This window comes from Porites lutea, chromosome 3, assembly GCF_958299795.1.
Source record: "Porites lutea chromosome 3, jaPorLute2.1, whole genome shotgun sequence".
Classification (NCBI taxonomy): Eukaryota; Metazoa; Cnidaria; class Anthozoa; order Scleractinia; family Poritidae; genus Porites; species Porites lutea.
Window position 1 is genome coordinate 1,897,721 of NC_133203.1, and position 20,084 is coordinate 1,917,804.

A 20,084-nucleotide genomic window follows, 5' to 3' on the forward strand; every position below is an offset into this window, starting at 1 on the left:
TTCCCCGTTTGTAACTGTTTTAAAAATATTTTTAAAGGCAGTGCATTTACAGCAGTTTAAATGGATGTGACGTTCTGAACTAGGTATCTGAAAGGGATGCCATTTGTCACTGGAAATTATAGAAAAGGGGTACCCGTCTTAAAAGGGTAAAGATTTGGACCTCTGGGCCCAGCCTCCCCGTATAAAACGTTGTAGAGTACCCCCCGGGCATAAAGTGACGTTTCGCGGTGACAAATATGGTAGGATGAGATATGGTATACAAATAATAGAAAAGGGACGTCAATCCGTGTTGTGGCATAAAAAGAAGACGAAGAAGATGATGATGAAGAAGAAGACAATGGGGTTGTAAAAAGCCTGCGTAGCTGGCGTTGAAAAATCGTTTGGCGATACTTCAAACTGACTGCAGCAGTGTACCATTTGCACGAATAGCGCCGAGTACGTAACTTCAAATTAACAGAGGTCAAGCAGAATGAACGATGTGATCACTGTAAAGAATGTAACCTAGAGAACTTCGTCAATTGTTGTCATTCACTTGATATCCCCCGTCGCGTGAAGGGCCATGAAAGACATTGGCGCTCAAGATCAGAAGGCGAAGGGCACGCGATGTTTCCCCTCTCTCCTCAACCTTCCCCCTTTGAACGCCCCCACCCCTCCCCCACCTTCGCAGGGTAGACATCCAATAGAAATACACTTCTATCTGCGTCTCAGAGGTAATATAACCCCGGCTATCAACTTAATCAGAGGTTTAGTTTCGCCTAGTCTGTGGCGCAAGCTAAGCTTGTTGACCGAGTAAATGTTGACATGTTGACTGATGTTTAGGACCGCACGAGGCCCCCATAAGAAGCTTTTTCAAAAATTTTACTGCAATCATTACATTAATGATTAATTTATGAAAGAAAGCAACAATATGGAATAAAAAAAGTGAAGGGAAAAGGAAAGTTACAAATTATCCAAATTATCCTTAAAAAGGAGCCTATTGTAGGTATTAGTCATATGCTCTTGGTTCCCTTTTGATCCCTCTTTTCACCGTTAACTTGGAGAGTTCTTCAGCCCCCAAACCCTGTGGTATAGCCGCAATGGACATACTCGGTACTCTAACAATCCGTGTGCTTCGTGTAGCTCTTTTCCGATTTTCGGGAGTGGAGAATTAACTGGGTCACCTAATAAACAATTTCATACGCGCGCCCCCATTAGCCAACAGCTACGCGATAGAGCGAGGGGCTTTGCCTTTTGCTTTCGCTTTCCTTTGCAGACCGCTTCGCCCGCTTGCGCGTGACTTCTCACGATGTTGCCCTAATGGAAAGCTTGCTCGCAGTTTAGTTCCCGTACACATGATCAACGTAAAGCAGCTCTTTTTGTCACTGTCACTCGCGCGCTCCCAATTCTCCGCGCCAGCATCTAAGCTGCTATTGTAGGATTACATTTCTGTTTTGTTTGCGCAGTTTTAGTGCAATCAATTCGCGCAACCTTAAAGTCGTTAAAAGTTATCAGTTGATGTTGATCTCCCGACAGGATTGCTTTAAGATGTCTTGGGAGAAGAAAGGACTAGATCACTTCCTTTAACGTATGATTGAGCGATTGCTTCAGACCGGCAACCCTCTCCCATTAAATTTTAAGGGTATACTCGTAATTTAACACAGTAGAAGCGATGCAAAAGGTTATACAGTGTGTATTCATTTTAAGAAAGCAAAAGGTAAATCGTAAAATACCTGAAAGATGGCATCCTGAGTTCCCAGCTTTCCTCTTTTAGCTGTTGAGGCTGATATGAAAAGAAAACAGTAGAAAAACAGGAACTTAAAAACTTGGCAGCTGTTTTGAAATGTGCTTCTAAAGTTTCATGGACATGTAACAAGAACGTTTGTACGATCTGCATTTGTTATGAACGATCGATAACGATGGTTTTAAAACATTTATTCGGTTAGGCTAGTTCAGCCTGGTTGCGGCTAGAAAAGTTGCCATATGTTACAGAACTTCGTTGTTAACTGACCTCGAAATTTATGCACCACATATACTAGATAGATATAGTTTACTGCGTTAAAATGTCGCAATTATTATTATCGTAGTCGAAACTCGCTAAAAATGCAGACATGGTCTGCGATCATGCCCTTCCATATGAATGATCTCTTTCCCTCTCTTCCCCCGCCCCCCAAAAAAAGAAAGAAAAGAAAAGCCTGATTGCAGGTTAATGCAACACTTAAGGGATCAAAGACCGTCACTGTCAAACCCGTAACGTTGCTCATTCATACATTACTGACGTTCTGAAAATAATCAAGACCTCGGATGTATACGACTTTGTGATATATTTCCACTGTAGATAACGCTATGCATCAACTTTTGTTTTCAATTTACCTAAATGTAAAGCTCATTGTATTACGCAGTTGATAAAGTAGCCGGTGTCTGTTTGAAAAAGCGAGGTCAACTGTTGATTGGACAAGAATAATAGTGTCCGTATTAAGTGGGTTAAGTTTAAAGAAATTTTAAAAGCTTTACAACTACAAACTGTCGATCAGATTAGTCACTTTCATATTGCCCAGGATACTGCGCCTGTACACCCCCACCCCCGGAAAAAAAAAAATGATTGTATAAGAATTGTTTTCAATTTCTCCTGCGTATTACAGCCGTCCCTAGCCTGTTTGAGGGGAGGGGGGCTACTGTTCATAGGCTGAGCCGTCCCTAGCCTCACACGCAGGCATTTTAAGGGGAGTCGTATTTCCTCTCTCCCTTGTGGAGAGGTGAGGAAATATGTCTCCCTTAAAAAAGCCTGCATGGGAGGCTAAGCCGCCCCAAGGGAAAGCAATAACATATTTGGGGGTAGGGTTGGTAAACAAGGTGTATTATGGGCAATGTAAAACGGAGATATAATAATTAGGTGATGACGAATGAATAATTACGAATTCAGTTCTCTCTATAGAATAAGGTAATTAGACATCTTATAATCTGATCAGGCTTATGCATAACCCCGCACAGTTAAAGCATTAGACTTGCTCACAATATGACTTCTTTGCTTTTCAAAACGAAGACGACGGAACTACAAAGACCGATTCGAGATCTAAAAACCAGTCGTTAACAACTGACTCAAGAAAACGAAAGTTAGAAAAAACATAAGGATTTTTAAAGTCTACAAATTAGAAGTGCGTCGGGAAAGGGAGTCGATGATCATTCACGTGACATGTTTAGCAAGGTGCAAAAAAGATTTTAATTCTCGACCGAGATAAAGCGTGCGCGAGGGGTAGCTAAGGTGCTGTTTAAAAAGGGATTGAGAGACGCCATTAGAAATGCGCCCTCCGAAGGTGACAAATTGAGCATGCGCTATGCTTTCTACTCGATGAACGAGGCCATAAAGGTTAGTTACTAGGAAAAGTAATAACGAGACATTGCGTCTCCACACTGGCTTATGAAGTTGTCAAAGTTGGCTAAAAATGAAACACTAAAATAAGTCTCCTTGTCATAACTCATGGATTTTAATGTGAAGACGACACACACCAATTCTAAAGTAACAAGTTTATTTTTATAGTGTTTTGTTCAGTTCCCGCTGAAAGGAGTGAGAGATAACCACTCATATTTTGAATTTATGAATACTCAGTCACCCCTTCTTGAAAAAGAACTGGAAGAGAGAAAGCGTGACACTCTTCATGAGACCGTGAGTCTGCGTCACATACCACCTTCCTCAATCGCCAATAAGGAAACTTGGCATGCACGCTTTTTTGAAATTAAATATAGTCATGATTCCATGCAGACAGTTAAACGTGAAAAAACAAAAACAATAATGATAATGCGGTTGGAGAGACCAGCGAATCATATTTCCCTATTAGGTAAAAATTTATATTATTGTCATGAATTCTGGTGGGTTCTAGCGCCAGTGGAAAAGGCGGACTGAGCAACTTGCACGTTACTTGCTGTTGTTTAATTATTTCGGACCAGTGACTGTTACCAGTAAGAACATGGGGTGGCAACTTCAATTTGTAATCAGTATATGAAGTACGGTACATTTTACATGTTTTAAGCAGCTTTAAAAAAATTGTGGAAACCCCGCCCACACCCCCTTGAAAATTGCATTGCATTGCATTGAAGGCCCATAAGATGATGTAGACAACTCCGAAGAACGAAACGCGAGTGTCTCTTAAGAAACCGTCATTCTAGTATATTACCATCTTCACCAAATTGCCATTCTCACGGAAGGGTCGATCTTCAAGATTTCTAAATTCTGTTTCAACAGTTAAGGATGTGACAACGAGAAGACAACAATATCGGAAATAATAATTATAATAGAAAAAGGGAAAGACAATAAAATAAATCTACACCTACTTTTAAAATCCGGTCTCTTCAAGTGGTTTAGCCATGGCATCTGTTTCGAATCATGTTTTGTAGCTACCTGGCGTTCAGGTTATTCTTCTTAACCGCGCTGCAATGTTGCTCGTGCAAACTCTGAGATCGTTTTGAGTCTTATTGGCCTTTGCTTGTGATTTAAATACCTTGCACTGTCATCTATGTTGTAAAATACTGCGCCTTATCACGTTATTCAATTTTGTGAGCAAAAATAGTGTATTTGTCACATCATAATAATTATTTCCAATGGGCCTCTGCCAAGAATTATTAAGGCATTAATTCTGGTTGATTCAAGATGATCCAATGTCAAGGCTATTTTTCACTTAAAACATACTCTTCGTAGCCTGCACGCGATGCCCGGGAGAGTTTCTTTCAGAATTCAATGGGTACAGAGTGTGCTGCTTTGAATGTATGCTTTGTATGTTTGGTCACATATTAATTACAAAGACTTATCTTTTAATATAGCTCTTTTGCGTCTGGGTTTGTTTGTTTCCAAAGTTGTGCACGACTGTTTTTCCCAACCTTTTATCATGATATTGCACTGGGTTCAACAACATACCACATAATGACGTAATACGCAATTTACGATGTAACGCGAAATTCATCATCACGCGCACCATAAAAACTGCTCATTGTAAGTTAATAAAGTGTTATCGATGATCTTTTTATGCCTTTTAAGACAAACTTTTCGACGAGTTGATCGCATCATTGTCAAATGCAAAGGAAATTTACATAGGCTGCGGATGTATATAAAGAAACGAAATTGTATGTAAAAAAGTACATGTAAATTAAATTCAGTGTTGAAAACTCATTGAAGAGGCTACGTCACGCTATTTGTTTTATTTTTTTTAAAAAGAGTTGAAACGTGTCTTCGCATCTATTGAATTCCAAAAATAATGGTCCAGATTTGTTATTTAAGACTATCTTTAGCTATTGAAACTGTTTCCTATCATCTGTTGCCACCGACGGTAAGGGTGAGTGGGCATGGCGGATTGAAACTTAATTTGAAAAGAGGACGCTTATGCCCGCTTCCAGTTTTATACCCTATGGGCAGAGGTTTCCTCCAGTATGGCATGGCTTTTAGCATTCACGAAGTCGTTCGCGTCGTTTGTCAGTCGCGTAGTCGGTTTGTTTATGCCCCTTTGTAAATGGTAAAAGCCATGCCAGAGAAAACCTCTGTTCGCAGGGTACAAGTTTTAATACCGTACTGCAGAAATTACCATACATGGTTACGTTCTCCCTAATAATCAACAATTGTTGGACGAGGTTGAGCAAAATATCGTGATTTGTCAGTGGTGAGCACAATAAATAATTGATCTGCGAGACACTGACAAATCACGATATTTTTATAATTGTTTTATCATTCGCTCGCTGAGTTTGTTTTTAATATGTGCGAAGTGATCTTTCCATTTTCGCGCAAGAGGAGAAAAGCGAGTTTCATTTACGCACGAGCAGAATATCATTTGCAGCCAAACATAGTTGGACGACTTTGCGCATGAGCAGAGGATTTTTTGTAGGCAGTTATTTGCAGGTGACGTGATGGGCTCCTGGCCAATGAAAAGGAAGAAAAAGTTGCATCGAATGACCATGAACTTTATTTGATTTCGTATCTTCTTCCTATTTCTACAGGAGCATTGTGTATAGTTAAAGACACTAAGTGATGACTTTGACAGCACAGAATTGACCTGAATCAACATTTTTAAGAAAAACGTTTCGCGCTTTTGGAGTCCCGTTTAGTGTCGTCCTTTTCTTTTTGATCATGAACAAAAATGAAACACTCCCTCGGCGGCATTTCTTAACAATTTTAAAGTTTTCACGAGTTTTACCCTATACCCTTCTTAAATCATGTTTCGATATGTTTTTCAATAAATATTTTTTCGATATAAAGGGTTACTTATTTACGACATAACCAATGAAGAAATGCATGCTTGTCTACGAGCAATGACCTTCACTAGCAGTTCGCTTTTCGAGCTCAGTGGCACATAGGACACATGGACCGTGTGCGTTTAAACTACGCTACACAGTTTAATTGTTATCTTCTCTTCTCTAGTGTTACTTTAATCGTTATTTTGCCTTTTAAGATTTTAGCTCAACAACCTGTCCATTTGGCAAAAGTCAGAAATGAGAAAAGTGGCTCGGATACTGAAAAAAAGATCACTGAGAGGCTAGCGAAAAGGATCCTAACTTTTAGGCACAAAAAGAAGTTAATGACAAACTGTAACTAAATAACGGAATGCACCGCTATAATACATCATCTTGTCCGCGATATAGTCCCATAATACTATGATCCATAATTTTTTCTCGAAACTGAAGAGCGATTTTGAAATGATCTTGTTTAAATTAGGTGACAATAATGGAAAAACAGGAGAAAAATTAAAAAGAAAGGACGGAAGAAAAGGGAAAAAAATACATTGTTACCTTATAGAAAGAACTTTTCTTCACAATACTTTCTGGACGTAAACGTTGACAGTCTAACCTTACGGGATTTAGACGTAACTTGCTTTATAAAGGCAGTTGGTGTTGTGCTTAACATCCGCTAACTAAATTCGAGTAGTTTACCTAATTGAAAAAGATGGCCAAAATAAATTTAGAAAACGGGCACCCGACCATAAACATCGGTGAAATGTTAATTTAAAATGCCGCAATCGGCTCAAAGAATTAATGTCAGTTATAAATTGGGTAAGAAAAATTTCGCTTCATGATTAATTAAAATATAATTATCTTGGGGTATGATCTTATCAAGACAAGTTTAGTATTTTCTCTGAAAACACTCCTTTAGCTTGAGAAAAATGACTACAAGCAGTATATCTACCGCAACGCTTTCTCCTGACTGTATAATTAACCAGATAAGGTAGCGGACCGGCACATACATATGGATCGATTTGCTGGTTTCCACCTCCAATTGAGAGACTGAAAATGCTTTGTGCCGACTGATATATCAAGTGCAATTGAGGTCTCAGACCGATGACTCTCAGAACATATAGAAAATGTATTAGCATTTCATTTTATGGTTATATTACATGAGAATATTGATTCAGCAAGATTCCTCGACATCTTTGGTGTGATATTTCTTAATTCACATTTTGAGGAGGGAGGACAGATAACGTAAAGGTGCGCTGTTTCTTTGTTCAATTAAGATCATTAAGACGAGCCAATTAGGATACAAAAAGCATGTTTTCTTAACGGGCAAAGGTTCATTTCAAATTTATTTTGTCTATCGGCTGCTCGCCAGAAAAAAAGCAAATTTGAATAAGTTGTGAAAAATTTATACCACGTGGTTTGATTCAGTGCGTCCCACTGACTCACTCCATGCGATAGGCGAAATGATAAAATCATCATTTATTTAAGTTGTTTGAATTTGACTCCTTGGTTGATATCTAACTGAAATAGTACTGGAAAACTTTTACGATAGTATTGACACAAATCAGAATGAAACTGAGCACGACCGAAAAACATACAGGACCAAAGACCGTACCTTCTGGAGGGAACTAAAGGTGGAAGAAAAGATATTTTCACTCAGTGTACGCTTTTTAAGTTTGAAAAAATAAAACACCGGTGGAATGATTTGTTATCTAATCAAAAGTTATAATAGCTTATAGCGTTGGGTGTTTTTAAGTCAATACCAAAAAACTATGCTTGAAACATCTGTTTTAATTTTCCATGAGCTGTGTTGTTATTGCATAGCGTTTTCTTTGTCTATAACTTGATGATGTTAAAGTCATGTCTGTGCCATGAATTGTTTCGTGTACACAAATAAATCGACCCTTAAAAAGGGAATAATCCTAGAAATCCAGATAGTCTGAAAGTTAACGCCAGTACAATCTCCCCGCATCACCCTTCTTGAAAAATGCCTGAAAACAATTTTACTTTTCAAAAGCGATAACTTAATCAATGTAAAAATAAAAACGTCGTCTCGCTTAAAAAATGTGTTGTCTAATTTTGCTATACTTGATCAAACTAGAATTAGTTCAGCGAAACGCGATACGGTTGTTGCAACGTTTCATACCCGAGGGGCTGAAGGAAAGCAGAAGGCACCGCCCTTGTCCTTCTTTTTTTATAATCTTATCTTTTAGTAATCATATTTATAATTTTCTTGATAGGCAGAACGCCATTACTCAGTGTTTCTGAGGTTAAGCTCATTTCTGAGGGAAAATCCACGAAATCTTTTTGAATTACTCTAAAAAAACACACATACCTTGCAAGAGATGAAGGACTGATTTGGACTACGGGTGCAAGTGTAGCCTGTTCATTACAGATCTCCGACAAAATTCGTGAATTTTGTGCTTGTTCATGTACTTCGAATCGCACATCTCTGTTACTTGGCGAGGTTTAGATTCGCCTGGAGATGCTCTTACAATATTATAAAGAACCACTTTGGTTAGAAGCCAAGGGAACTGTGGGAAGGGTGTTTGCTAGCGCTGTCATCTATTGACAGGAACGTTTCAAAATTGTTTGTTGGCGTGTGTCTTGAGATCTCTCAGGAGTGGATAATTGTGGAAAATAAAAAAGACGGGAAATGGAGAGTATCATTCATTTAGTCGTTGACACATTCTTCTAGCTAGCATCTACCGAGAATTATTGACTGAAGAGCATTTAGAACAACTTACTCTTTTCAAAATGAACAATAATAAAGTGTGAAAGAAACTAGTGTAAAAAGTGTGACAAGAACAATGGATCATAAAAGCAGAGTTGTGCTCTCATAGTTGTTATTTGTAAGCCATAACTTAGGAACAGAGGTAAATTACGCCAAACAAAAGAAAAATGTTATTGTTGTGTGAATTACAGATAGAATGGAAAATTAAGGACGTTATCAAGAAAGAGGGAACAAAAGAAAACATAAGCGCTCTTTTGTCTTTTAATGTTTAGTATCCATTGTACGCGCAAGGCAGATCAAAAAAGAACTGTTTTGTCGGTGTCTTAATTTATCCTGTTCATGTTTCATTTTACTAAATTTTTTCACGGTGTACAATGTCCCTCAACAACTCAAAAAAGAACTTTTTTTGTCGCTGTCTTAATTTATCCTTGTCACGTTTCATTTTACCACATTTTTTCACGATGTAGAATGTCCCTCAACAACTTTGCTCGTGCAGCAATGACACTCTTTGTACATTTTTTTCCAGTCATCTCATGAATACTACCTGAAATTTCCTAATTTTACTTTTTATGGAGGACGTAGACTCAAGACAACGATTTTCTTTTTCTCTTTCTGAACTTTGGATATGGTCACGGCTTTGAGAATTCAACTGAACCCAAAATTCGTTGCCTTATAAACGAACTGGAATAATCACGAAGAAGTTTTCAACAGTGCAGATTTATTCACCTTTTCAGTGACTGAAATAGGAAAACAAATTCAAAAAACATGAGGTTGGAGATGCAGCCAGAATAAAAAACAACACGCCACACTTTAATTCAAATTTCTAAAAATGAAGTGTCACCATGAAAGATTTCTGGTTCATTACTGCTTACGACATTTAAAAGACTTAACACGTGGTTTCAATGAGAAAGTATTAATTGTTTCTCGAAGTATTGCTGGTTTGTAGTGACGTCACTGTTACCATGTTGGTGGCCAAGAACAAAAGCATTTCTCTCCTCTGGGAACTAAACTCTATTTTCATGTAAATTCTTCGAGAGAAAATTCTACTATATTGACCCCAAAATGGCCGCCTTGTCACGTGGTTGCAAACCAAGAATTGAAAAGTCTTTATTCCCCGAATGAAACGCAGCGAACAGCACGAGTTACGAAATGTTGCCAGGATGATTATCCAAGAAATGGTAAAAAAAAAATGTCGAACTCGCGTTTCCGATCTTCAATGTTGTGTATTTCACATAGTTTTAGTAGTTATGACAGAGAGAGAAATTGAGCAAAGATGCACATTTGAATCATTGGTAAGTACTCTCGGCGACTCGTCATCACCGTTTACCTGACTTTTTAAAATTTCTAAGTTCTCTAAGAGAATATCAAAACCTGCCTGGTTTCAGGGCGAATTTGTACTTACAATAAATATAATAAAGGTTATATATTTGTTGTTTTACGTGCTAATGGTATTCATACGATAAAAATAAAGGGCTGTCTATAAACAGGTCATTCCCACTTGCCTCAACCTCTTTCTCAAAACGAGGTGCAAAGTCTGATATTAGAAGTTTGATTTAATTCTTTTGCTCTTCCGCCACCTTCACGTTTTCCATGATACACCTTGCAATTACCCCCCTCCCCACCCCCCAAACGTTTGCACAAGAATTGTTTTGAGTTTCTCCTGGGTGTTACAGTGGTAAATTTTGGAAAGTAAAGATGGTCAGTTTTCATTGTGAAAACGGGGAATAAGAGGTTTTGCACTTGGCCACGTTTTCATTAATAGAAAATGATAAATGTTGGTCAAGAAATTTTTTTCAAAACGATTAGCAGAGGGCAGCGGGAATCTATTTATAAAATTAATGTTTTTGGTCCTGAATCTCCAAATATTCAATTAGCTACTTCGTCTTTTCTCCTGTCATAGATAAATCTTCCTTTCTTGCATGATAATGGAAATTTTTTTTGTCATTTATGAGTGCATTTTATTTATTTCTGTATTTTCGCGCACGCTATTTGTGAAAAGTGCTCTAAGCTTTCGACATTAAGAAAGGAAAAACTGAAATCAAACAAGAATAAGCATATTCTTTTAGTGATTTTGTCTCTTGCACTATAGCTATATTAAACCATGCAGGTAGCTGGCAAACAGCAAACGGCACCAGAGACAATTTTAAGATCTCACCCGAAAAGTCACTCACCATTAACCTGTTCCTTACGAGTGTCAATCACGTTTACACGAAACCTAAACCCCAACTTTTCTGTGTACGAAATCCTATACGGTGACCATTCAAATGAATGTTTTTCAGACGTACTTTCACATGGTACCATTTGTTGTTTAGTATCTCTAAACTAAAATTTCGTTTTTAGGAATAAACGGTTTGGCCCTCATATTGGACCTGTACGTGAAGCCCTATAGGCACCGCCCAGCGCCCAGTTTGTTCTGTCACATCGATCGGGCACGTGCCGAGTGTGACAGAGACATAAAAGAACAAAAGCAGAATTGGCTCCCATAATTGTATCACGCAAGCTTTGCCTTAGGAACAAAGTGAAATTAATCCTATACATTTCTGTCTTTCGGTATTTTGATTACGTATAGAATCAAAAATAATAGACGCTTTCAAGACGGAAGACGAGAAATTTAGACGGAACCTTTTTGACTTCGAATATTTAATACCGGCGTGAGTGTAAATTTATTGACATGTGAAGTGCAATGAAAACAAGAATTTGTCAGCGATCTTTAATTGCCACCGTTTTTAATTTTTCTCACTCACGCTTCAATATTACCTTATTATCTCTCTAGTATTCTGTTTTGTCCTTATCAAAAAATTGCCCATTGGTTATATCTTATCTCCCGAAGGCAGTGTAATCGTCGACAAAAAAACCTCAACTGTCAATCCGGCATTGTTGAAAAAGTATTATATTAAAAGCTGTTGTTTTGCCTTCTTGAAGATTCGAAACGAAATATCAAGCAGTTTTGAAAAGAAATCTTCAGCTCGAAAGTGAGCGAGCCAAAAATATCAGCGAAAGGACAAATTAAATATCACTCTATCACTGAATATTATATTATTCCTGTATCAAGCACTTCACCATCTCGGATATTACAAACATTTGTACATACCCAGATAGGAAATTCTCCACTCCGTCAGATGGATTTGTTTTTTGTTTCGATCAGAAAGCCATCCCATCATAATTGCTTCTCCCCTGGGCCTGTATAAGGTATCTTTGTACAAACAGACGTCTTGAAGTTCAAAACGTCCGCCCGACGCGAGGACACAAAGAAATCAATATGGAACACAAGTTACACATGCAGCATCAAATGAATAAACATTTTTTTTGAAGTCGTTCATTTGCTAATCAAAATGCTAATAACTGATATAGTGGACAGGTGACAAGCCAACATTCCCGCTACAGGTTGTTTGTGGCTAAGTTAATCGTTCTTCAAGCAACAAAATGACGCAAATTCTACCAACAATTCAATAATTTTGAGGGGTGCTTTCTCTGAGGTTTACTATTTCAGTTACCTTTCCCAAAGTCAATCTCTTTCAATACCAAAGACGAAAATTAAAAATTTCGGTACTCGTATTGTAGACGGCATTTAATTAAAATAATACGATAAAATCCAAAAGTGACGCTACCGGTAAGTGAGAATTTCTCAACAGAGAAGTTTCTTACACTGCTTATTTGCTTTCGCTAGCAGCATTACAAGCGTGAACCCGCTGTGTTGTTATGGAAACTGTTAGACCACGTCACTAACTAAACACTCTTCACGCTTGCAATTAACAAAAACAATTTAGAATTTAACCAATCGTAGCTCGTGTTGGATCTAAAAGATACACAAAGGACGAAAAGACCAGTTGCAGCCGAAGAACACAGCGTTCCCTAGCGTTAGCAAGACAAGTTTCCTGGACGAAAATTTTATCAGATATGGGATCCAGTTTTTCTGCCCCCAAGCGTTCGACAAAACTCCGTTATTTTACGTTTTTAAAAAGGGAGAATTCTCGAGGAGAAAAAAGGTAATGAGATATAATTTAAAGAAGTGCGCAATTTTTATAAATTGCCGATGCAGCAAAGCGACAGTCCGAAACTTATGTTGTTCTTAATGACCGGAATAGAATATCTCGAGAAAAATATAACGTTGTCATAAACGGGAATACGTAAACGAAAACTAAAAATGGTAAAGAAGGGCTAAAAGTGATAAATACATCATTCGGAAATATAAAAACTTGAAAACCAAGCGATACAGTAAACGAACGTAATTTTGTTTGGCCGGAAAGAGACTTACTTTCGTTACACTAAGGAAGGAGAAGGAACCAGTTTGTTGAAGTGGGATCGAAACGAAGAAGGACCTTTCGATATAGCACTTTTTGCCTTCATCATATAGATGTTATAAACAGAGCTTTTCTCAAGTAACGAAAAATCTTCCGTTCAACTCTGATATATTAAAACCACTGGAACTTACCAACTGAATAATTCGCGAGTATTGACACAGACAAGGACAATATATAGACAACACAATAATAGTAAATTAACAAACAACCTGTTGTTTATATTGTAGGATATTCTTATGATTTGCGGGTGTCTGTCTAACAGGTCGGACAAAAGTAATATTTCATTAGCATTTTGCGTTTAGGGGGATATTCACTGATATCGGACTATTTGTCATTTCTTTTCTTTAGCTTCTTGGCAAAGTTTAAAAAGAGCTTTCATCGGTGAAAATGTTTTTCAGAAGGGCAGTATCTCAGCTGATATTCATGAATATTTCTGCTGGTAATGAATTTACAAGAAAAGCGTAATTTACAGTAGTACATCTGGACAATGGCTAAAAAAACATTTGCATGACTAAATGACTTCAAGACGTCATTTTAGTTAGTTTCCGCTGCTGAAGGAGGAGTTGTGTTTTTAACCGTATAAGGATTAGGGTGTATCAGTCAAGGTTCAGATGAAAATGTTCCAGAACGATTACCATAACTATTAATAGGTCTCACTTGAAACATCTAAAAGTGTAACAAACATTTTCAGTTTGCAGCGACTTGCACATGTTAAAGTTAGCTCAGCGAACTCAACATTTTGCCCAAAACTAGTTGCGCAGAATGAATCGCCCGATGAAGAATAGCCCAGGAAACTAGAGAAATACCGACTGAAGAGAAACTTCATTATTTTTATTCATAACACATGTTATATCAACCACACTAATCATGGCGGTTTATTGAACGGATGTTTGGACAACCGTACCTGATTTCACCATTTTCTGCCTAAAAGGTTCTGCTTTTTGGCGGTGGAAAATAGAAGAGTTTTGTTTGTTCAGCGTTTACATCAACTAATGTTACAAAGCGGAAAGATGTGAAGTTTTTATTCTATGTTTTGACTAGATTATTGTACGCTAAAGAAAACGCAAAGCGTGTGGAAAACTTAGTAGTGAGCAGGTGACGATACTGGGTAATTTCCCCTTTTCGTTCCACATGAAACATGTTGCTGAATTATATGTTAACGAATGTCTTTTTTTAACAGCTTGCCAGATATTTCACAAAAATACACAGAGGAAAAATGGTGTTATTTGCCAGACGCTCTTCTACTGAGAATTTTCACGCATCTGGACATGGAAGATCTATCGCGCATGTCAAGAGTCTGTAAACAGTGGTACCGAGTGAGCCTGGACGCTAATTTTTGGAGAAGCATTGATTTCTCCCTTTGTAAGCGTAAGCGTATTCGTGACATCACTGTTATTTGTTTAGTTTCACGTGTCAGCTCGTCGTCAATCACGCATATAGACTTATCAGGACCCACTTGCTCTCGTATTACAAACATAAGCTTATTTCACATAGCGCGCCAGTGCCCAAAACTTCGCAAACTCTACATCTCGAATAGTAACCGTGTGACAAGCACCGGAATAGAAATGATCGCACGACATTGCCCTTATATAGAAGTCCTCGGGTTATCCAAGTGTCCGATGATACTAAACCGAGGTCTTGGTTTCGTGGTGCGCCGCTCAAAGATGCTTTGCGAGCTGGACGTTAGCGGCTGCGTGTGGGTCACTGACGGTGTTCTTGTGGAAATTTCCCAACAGTGTCGTTACCTAACGTATCTAAACATCGAAGGATGCAAAAAAGTGAGCGACACTGGTTTAATCTCACTTGCAAACTTCTGCTCTAGTTTAAAGCACATCAATCTACGAAACACCAAGCAAATTACAAATGATGGCATGCAGCAATTTTTGAGAAAGCTGCCTGATCTAGAAGGCCTGGAAATAGGTTTGGTGCGGAAAGGTCGTGGAACAGCAGCCATGTTGAATATTGTCGCAACACACTGCACGAATTTGACCTTTTTTGATTACCAGGATTGTGTTCCCACTGCGGTTGAGGATGTGCTTTGTCAGATCGCTGAACAATGTCAAGGGTTGCGTTACCTCGGAGTTCGACATCTGCGCGAGACTCTGCCAAACAATTTGGTGCTCTCTTTAACCGAGCGCTGTCCCAGTCTCCTCAAAATTGACGCATCCTTGAGATTTTATATATGAGTTAGGTTATTGCTTGTTACATAAACTTGGTTGTTTTAGTTCACGCGAACGTTTCAGCTTTTTCCGGAATAGACAATCTGCACTACGGAAAGTCTCGCCATTTTATATCTAAATAGACAACACGAAAGATTTTCTATACATTTTTTATTTGAAATAAAAATCTTCTGCAATTCATAAAAGCCTTATTATTACAAGAAGGAGGTGCTCCATATTTTTTATTCAATAAACGGGTCGAAATTAAGAACCACCCTGAAGGGTCGAACACCAAAAAATGGTATAATTGCCCATTTTTAACGGATTTTTACCCTAAAAAGGTCAACTAGAATTTTCGGGAGCTTTTTTTCTGGCTGAAATTTTTGAAAAGGACAGTTTTGATCCCTATAATTTTCGGATGACTAGACTTACAGCTAAGAAATCCGAACAGATGAAAAACTTCTAGGGGATAAAAATATGCCTATATCTACCGTTTAAATACTAAAATGCGTTTAACAATGCTATGTTTAAGTGGTTTTGAACTATATTCTCGTTGGGTGCCCCTGAAAATTTCTAGATGCCCTTTCCATTCATGTACAATATAATTTTCGAGGCCTGTCTAATAAATTTCCTACGATTGACTGAACTTTATTTTTTCACATCTCACTACCCATGCTGGGCTATTTTTCGTAGAAAAAAAAAAACTTAAAATTTTCGGATTCAAAAATGTAACGGAGAGAGGAAATAGAAAAATTCTCACTTTCGTAAAACGTGAAATTGCATCTAAAATTTTTGGGAAAATAATGCTGAACCCACTGAAAGACTCAAGTTCCCCTAGGATGACCGAACAGATATAAATTTTATGGCGCCGCTTAGAATGCATCTCTAGATACCTTACTTGTATTAATAATCGCATTGTACTCTAGAATTCGCGCAGTGCTGGGTGAGCCAATTTTAGTACTGCGCGAATTAAAATCCGCACGAAAAGCTTTGCCGATTCTTACTAATGCAAATCAGTTGATTTATTAACGCATATACACATTTGAAACACATTTGACATATGTTTTAAGTTGAATTTTGCTCACATTACATGATTTACATAATTTTGAGGGCATTTTCTTAAGGCCACTTAATCGATCTTTGATTAAGTTTTGACAAATGTTGTCGTATTTGTTGATAAAAAACACTCATTATAAATGCTCTATTAAACAAACCAAAAAGAACGAACACGGAAAATTAATTGCGCGAATTTAAAGCTGAGCGAAAATGAGTACGACGCGAATTTTCATACAAGTAAGGTACCTAAAAGTACTGTGGACAGCCTAAAAAGTATTTTCAATGTATTTAGGGGGAAACCGTCGTTGAGTGCCCCTGATATAGTGGTGTGCGTATTGTTTGGTGTTCTTTTGTATTACTTCATCTGGTGATCACACCCGTTTAGAACCTCAGGAAACTTCCCTTTTTAGATTTACAAACTGCAGATCCTTACAAAATTTACAGCAGACTTGGGTTTCTTGTCGATCTTCCTTAATGACAGATTACTCGCTCGTTTCAGCTGGATTTTATCTTTGCAAGTAAAATTTTTCGCTAATTCTTTCATTCCCTGGCGATATCTCTCACTTAAAACAATGTAAACCCACGGGTTTAGCGATGAGTTTGAATAAAAAACAAACTTTGTAACAGGAAAAAGATGTTCCATGTCACAAGGAAGGAGTGAGTCCCATATGAAATGAAAGACAAGTCCCGAGACGATAACTGGAGTTATGCAGAAAATGAAAAGAAGAACTAAAATCAGAATCCTTTTCATGATGGCTGTGTCTTCTTTGCGCCGTCAGCTTCTCAACTCGAATGCGTTGTTTTTAGATATCTTTCTTTTCCTTAGTTCTATCAAGATGAGTGTGTACAATGTGAGAATCACACAGAGAGGTAAAAAAATTATCACGACCGAAAGAAAAGTAAAATATATCACTTGTGTCTTTTCCTCAAACTTGGGTGCCCAGCTTATCGTGCAGTACCACTTGCTTTCGCTCATCGTCAGTTGCGAGGTATAGAAATACATCCCGTGTAAACCCATGGCCACCACCCAAATTATGGGAATTATTACCTTGCAATTCTTGGTTGTAATAACAGGAGAGCGGAAAGGAAAAACTATCCCTCGATACCTGTCGATGGCTATAACCACAAGGCTGTGCATGGATACTGCGGTGGAAAGGTCTTGAAGGAACAAAACCAGCTTACAAAGAATCTGTCCCATAATTCCTTTTAAGAGCCATCTTCTAGGGCCGATGAAGACTTCCGCTACTTCTCGTGGCAATGCAAACGCAGTGATCATTAAATCTGATGCAGCCATATTAGCAATCAGAAAATTCGTTGTTGTCCACATTCGATTGTTCTTTGATACAATCGCGATAACAGCTAAGTTCCCAAACAGCGACAAGAACATAATCAGAGAATATGCGAATGTTTTAATACATTGGGCTAGCGTCGAACTCTCCGCAGAGTTTACGCAAGTCTCGTTTGGGGTCGAAGACAGGTTCAAGACTGTTTGGTACTCGCTGCCGTTTAGAGGGGACATGACAAGAAGGTCTGGTCTTGCCCGACAACTTCTGCAAACAAGATGACACAATAAGAACAGCTTTTCTTGGAAATAATAGTCTGCAATTTATGCTAAATACCACCCGCCACGTATCGCCAATTAGTAACTAAAGCTATCACCGAGGTAGCTAGAGGGCTAATTGTAACCCAGTCTTTTCGAGACAGTGACCCCGCTGCGTGGGTAAAGTTGTTATGTAGTAGGCAGTGTTTTGGATGTGATCGCTATTTATAAAAGGATTGTTTGTTTTGTAATAAATTTTATTTTTATTTTTCTTCTTATCATATGCTCATTAGCGGATAATGCGTAATCAAATTGTGACAAGTGAAGTTAGGAAATTATTTTGATTTCGAGTACACTTTGGGATAAATCAGCACAACTAAATTATTCAAAGACAAACCAAATTTGTGGTCTTTGAAAAATTTGCGGGTGCTGATTTATCCAGAATTTAATACACGAGAAAAATCATATGATTACTTGTTAATAATTTACATGCAAAAATTTGAGTGGCTTTTCCTCTTAAACTTGCATGTCACCTGTTTTTCTCTTTAAAGTCCGTCGAGCGCGGTTGATAAAGTATAAACCGCAGGGGATTTATGGACCGCCAGCGCAAGAAGGTAGTGTTTCTCGTGCGCTCGCCGATGTTTTCGAAAAGAAAGAAAAGAAAAATAAAACAACGTCTGTGTACAGGCTAATGCTGATGCAGAGCCGGCAGATGCTACCATCCCTGTCTCTCGTCAATCTGAATGTCAGTTGTCTAAAGGGAGAAGAACCCCCTTAATTTTTTATTATTAGCCAAGCGGCAAGACGACTAACATCTCATACTAATTTCTCACCTCCACTGACAGATGCATTGAAATTTGGAAATTCTATATTGGTAAACTACCACCTACTCTTAGGAGAACTCAGTCGTCATTTCTACTATGATCTGAATTGAATTCTGTCTTGATCTGATACTCACGGAGCTTCGTAGCCTGCACTTGTTGCTTAGTGAGCGGTTAAACGTCTCGGCAGTAGCTAGTGAAAGGTCTCGGAGATTATTATTCTGTGTCTTTGTAGCAGCTAGTTATAAAACCTCACTAATCAATTATTCATTTTTGACTTTGTAAGATAAAAATAACCTACAGCTGGGAGTAAGTGAGATCTGTCCGCAGGGTATATATTTTTTGTATTAGAGAGATTAAGATTCACGTTTACCGCAAACTGCGGCAAACGTCAGACTCATGTTGAGAATTTCTCAGAATAGAAAATAAGCAGATAGAAACAGTCGAGAAGGATTCCTACGGTTAAAATTGGCATAAAACTACTTATTTTTGTGTAGAAGCAATAAAAAGTAAACAGAAAATAAGGGGAAAACTTGGTCAAGTGGTAAAAATTCACGTCTGCCGTTTAATCTCTCTAATGTTGATAGTTAACCGCAATGTCCATGGTCCCAAGTTTTACATGCATATAAAGTGAGAAAAAATTTTAAAGTAAAGAAATTAATTGTTTCATTGCTTTGGCGGTTTTGGCTTGACGTCTGTATTGTCGTGAACACAAATATAATTTGAAACTTCTGTTTATAAAAACGGTTTATTTTAGATTCATCTTCCGTTTTCATGCTACAACCAGTTGCAAAAGTACTTGAGACACTGTACCGTATTTTGGCATAAATGGCCTGTCCATGATCTTGTGCTTGTGATCCCCCTCCAGCCCTTATCAACATGTTATCAAAGTTGCTAGCAATACAAGACCATACTCAATGTTGGAGGAACAACTTTGAATGGGAGGGAGGAGGGAGGTTAGTATTATATCTCACAGAAATAAAGGATTAAATTAACTGCAAAAACCGTGGACGAAGATCCTGCTAGTTGTAAACGTTCAGGATCTCTAGAAAAGAGATCTAATCAGCCAAAATATAAAGAAAAAGACGAGAAGTCCAAAGACTTAACTGCAAAGCTGATTCATAACAACCTGTATTGTTTTTTTTATAACAGTATTTCGGCTGGCCATACCAGCCTTCTTCACGTTTACAAATGTTACTGAATGGAATTATATGGCAATCACAATATTATATAGATGGAGACCAGGAGCGACATGGAGGAAGCAAGAAAGGTCGTTTTTTGTGGGAG

General features: G+C 38.0%; 2 protein-coding genes and 1 pseudogene across 4 annotated transcripts in view; 1 reads left to right on the forward strand and 2 right to left on the reverse strand.

Moving 5' to 3' along the window:
* LOC140930170 (uncharacterized) overlaps positions 1–8,616 on the reverse strand; it is a 39,684-nt gene extending 31,068 nt beyond the window's left edge. The window contains exons 1-2 of one of the 2 annotated variants that reach the window (XM_073379837.1): positions 8,522–8,616; positions 1,710–1,759 (exon numbers count right to left, since the gene is read on the reverse strand). In XM_073379837.1, the coding sequence (XP_073235938.1) occupies positions 1,710–1,723 (14 nt within the window). In that variant the 5' untranslated portion in view covers positions 1,724–1,759; positions 8,522–8,616. Of the gene's footprint in view, positions 1–1,709; positions 1,760–4,305; positions 4,451–8,521 lie in introns of those variants that run through there. The other variant, XM_073379836.1, reaches the window with a different exon arrangement.
* LOC140930169 (uncharacterized) overlaps positions 1–16,639 on the forward strand; it is a 17,731-nt gene extending 1,092 nt beyond the window's left edge. Inside the window, exons 1-2 of one of the 2 annotated variants that reach the window (XM_073379833.1) lie at positions 12,716–12,906; positions 14,402–16,639. In XM_073379833.1, the coding sequence (XP_073235934.1) occupies positions 12,818–12,906; positions 14,402–15,407 (1,095 nt within the window). In that variant the 5' untranslated portion in view covers positions 12,716–12,817 and the 3' untranslated portion in view covers positions 15,408–16,639. Of the gene's footprint in view, positions 1–12,715; positions 12,907–14,401 lie in introns of those variants that run through there. The other variant, XM_073379834.1, reaches the window with a different exon arrangement.
* Positions 16,640–16,653: 14 nt separating this feature from the next.
* Positions 16,654–18,342, reverse strand: LOC140930168 (neuropeptide FF receptor 2-like; annotated as a pseudogene).
* Between the last annotated feature and the right edge of the window lie 1,742 nt (positions 18,343–20,084).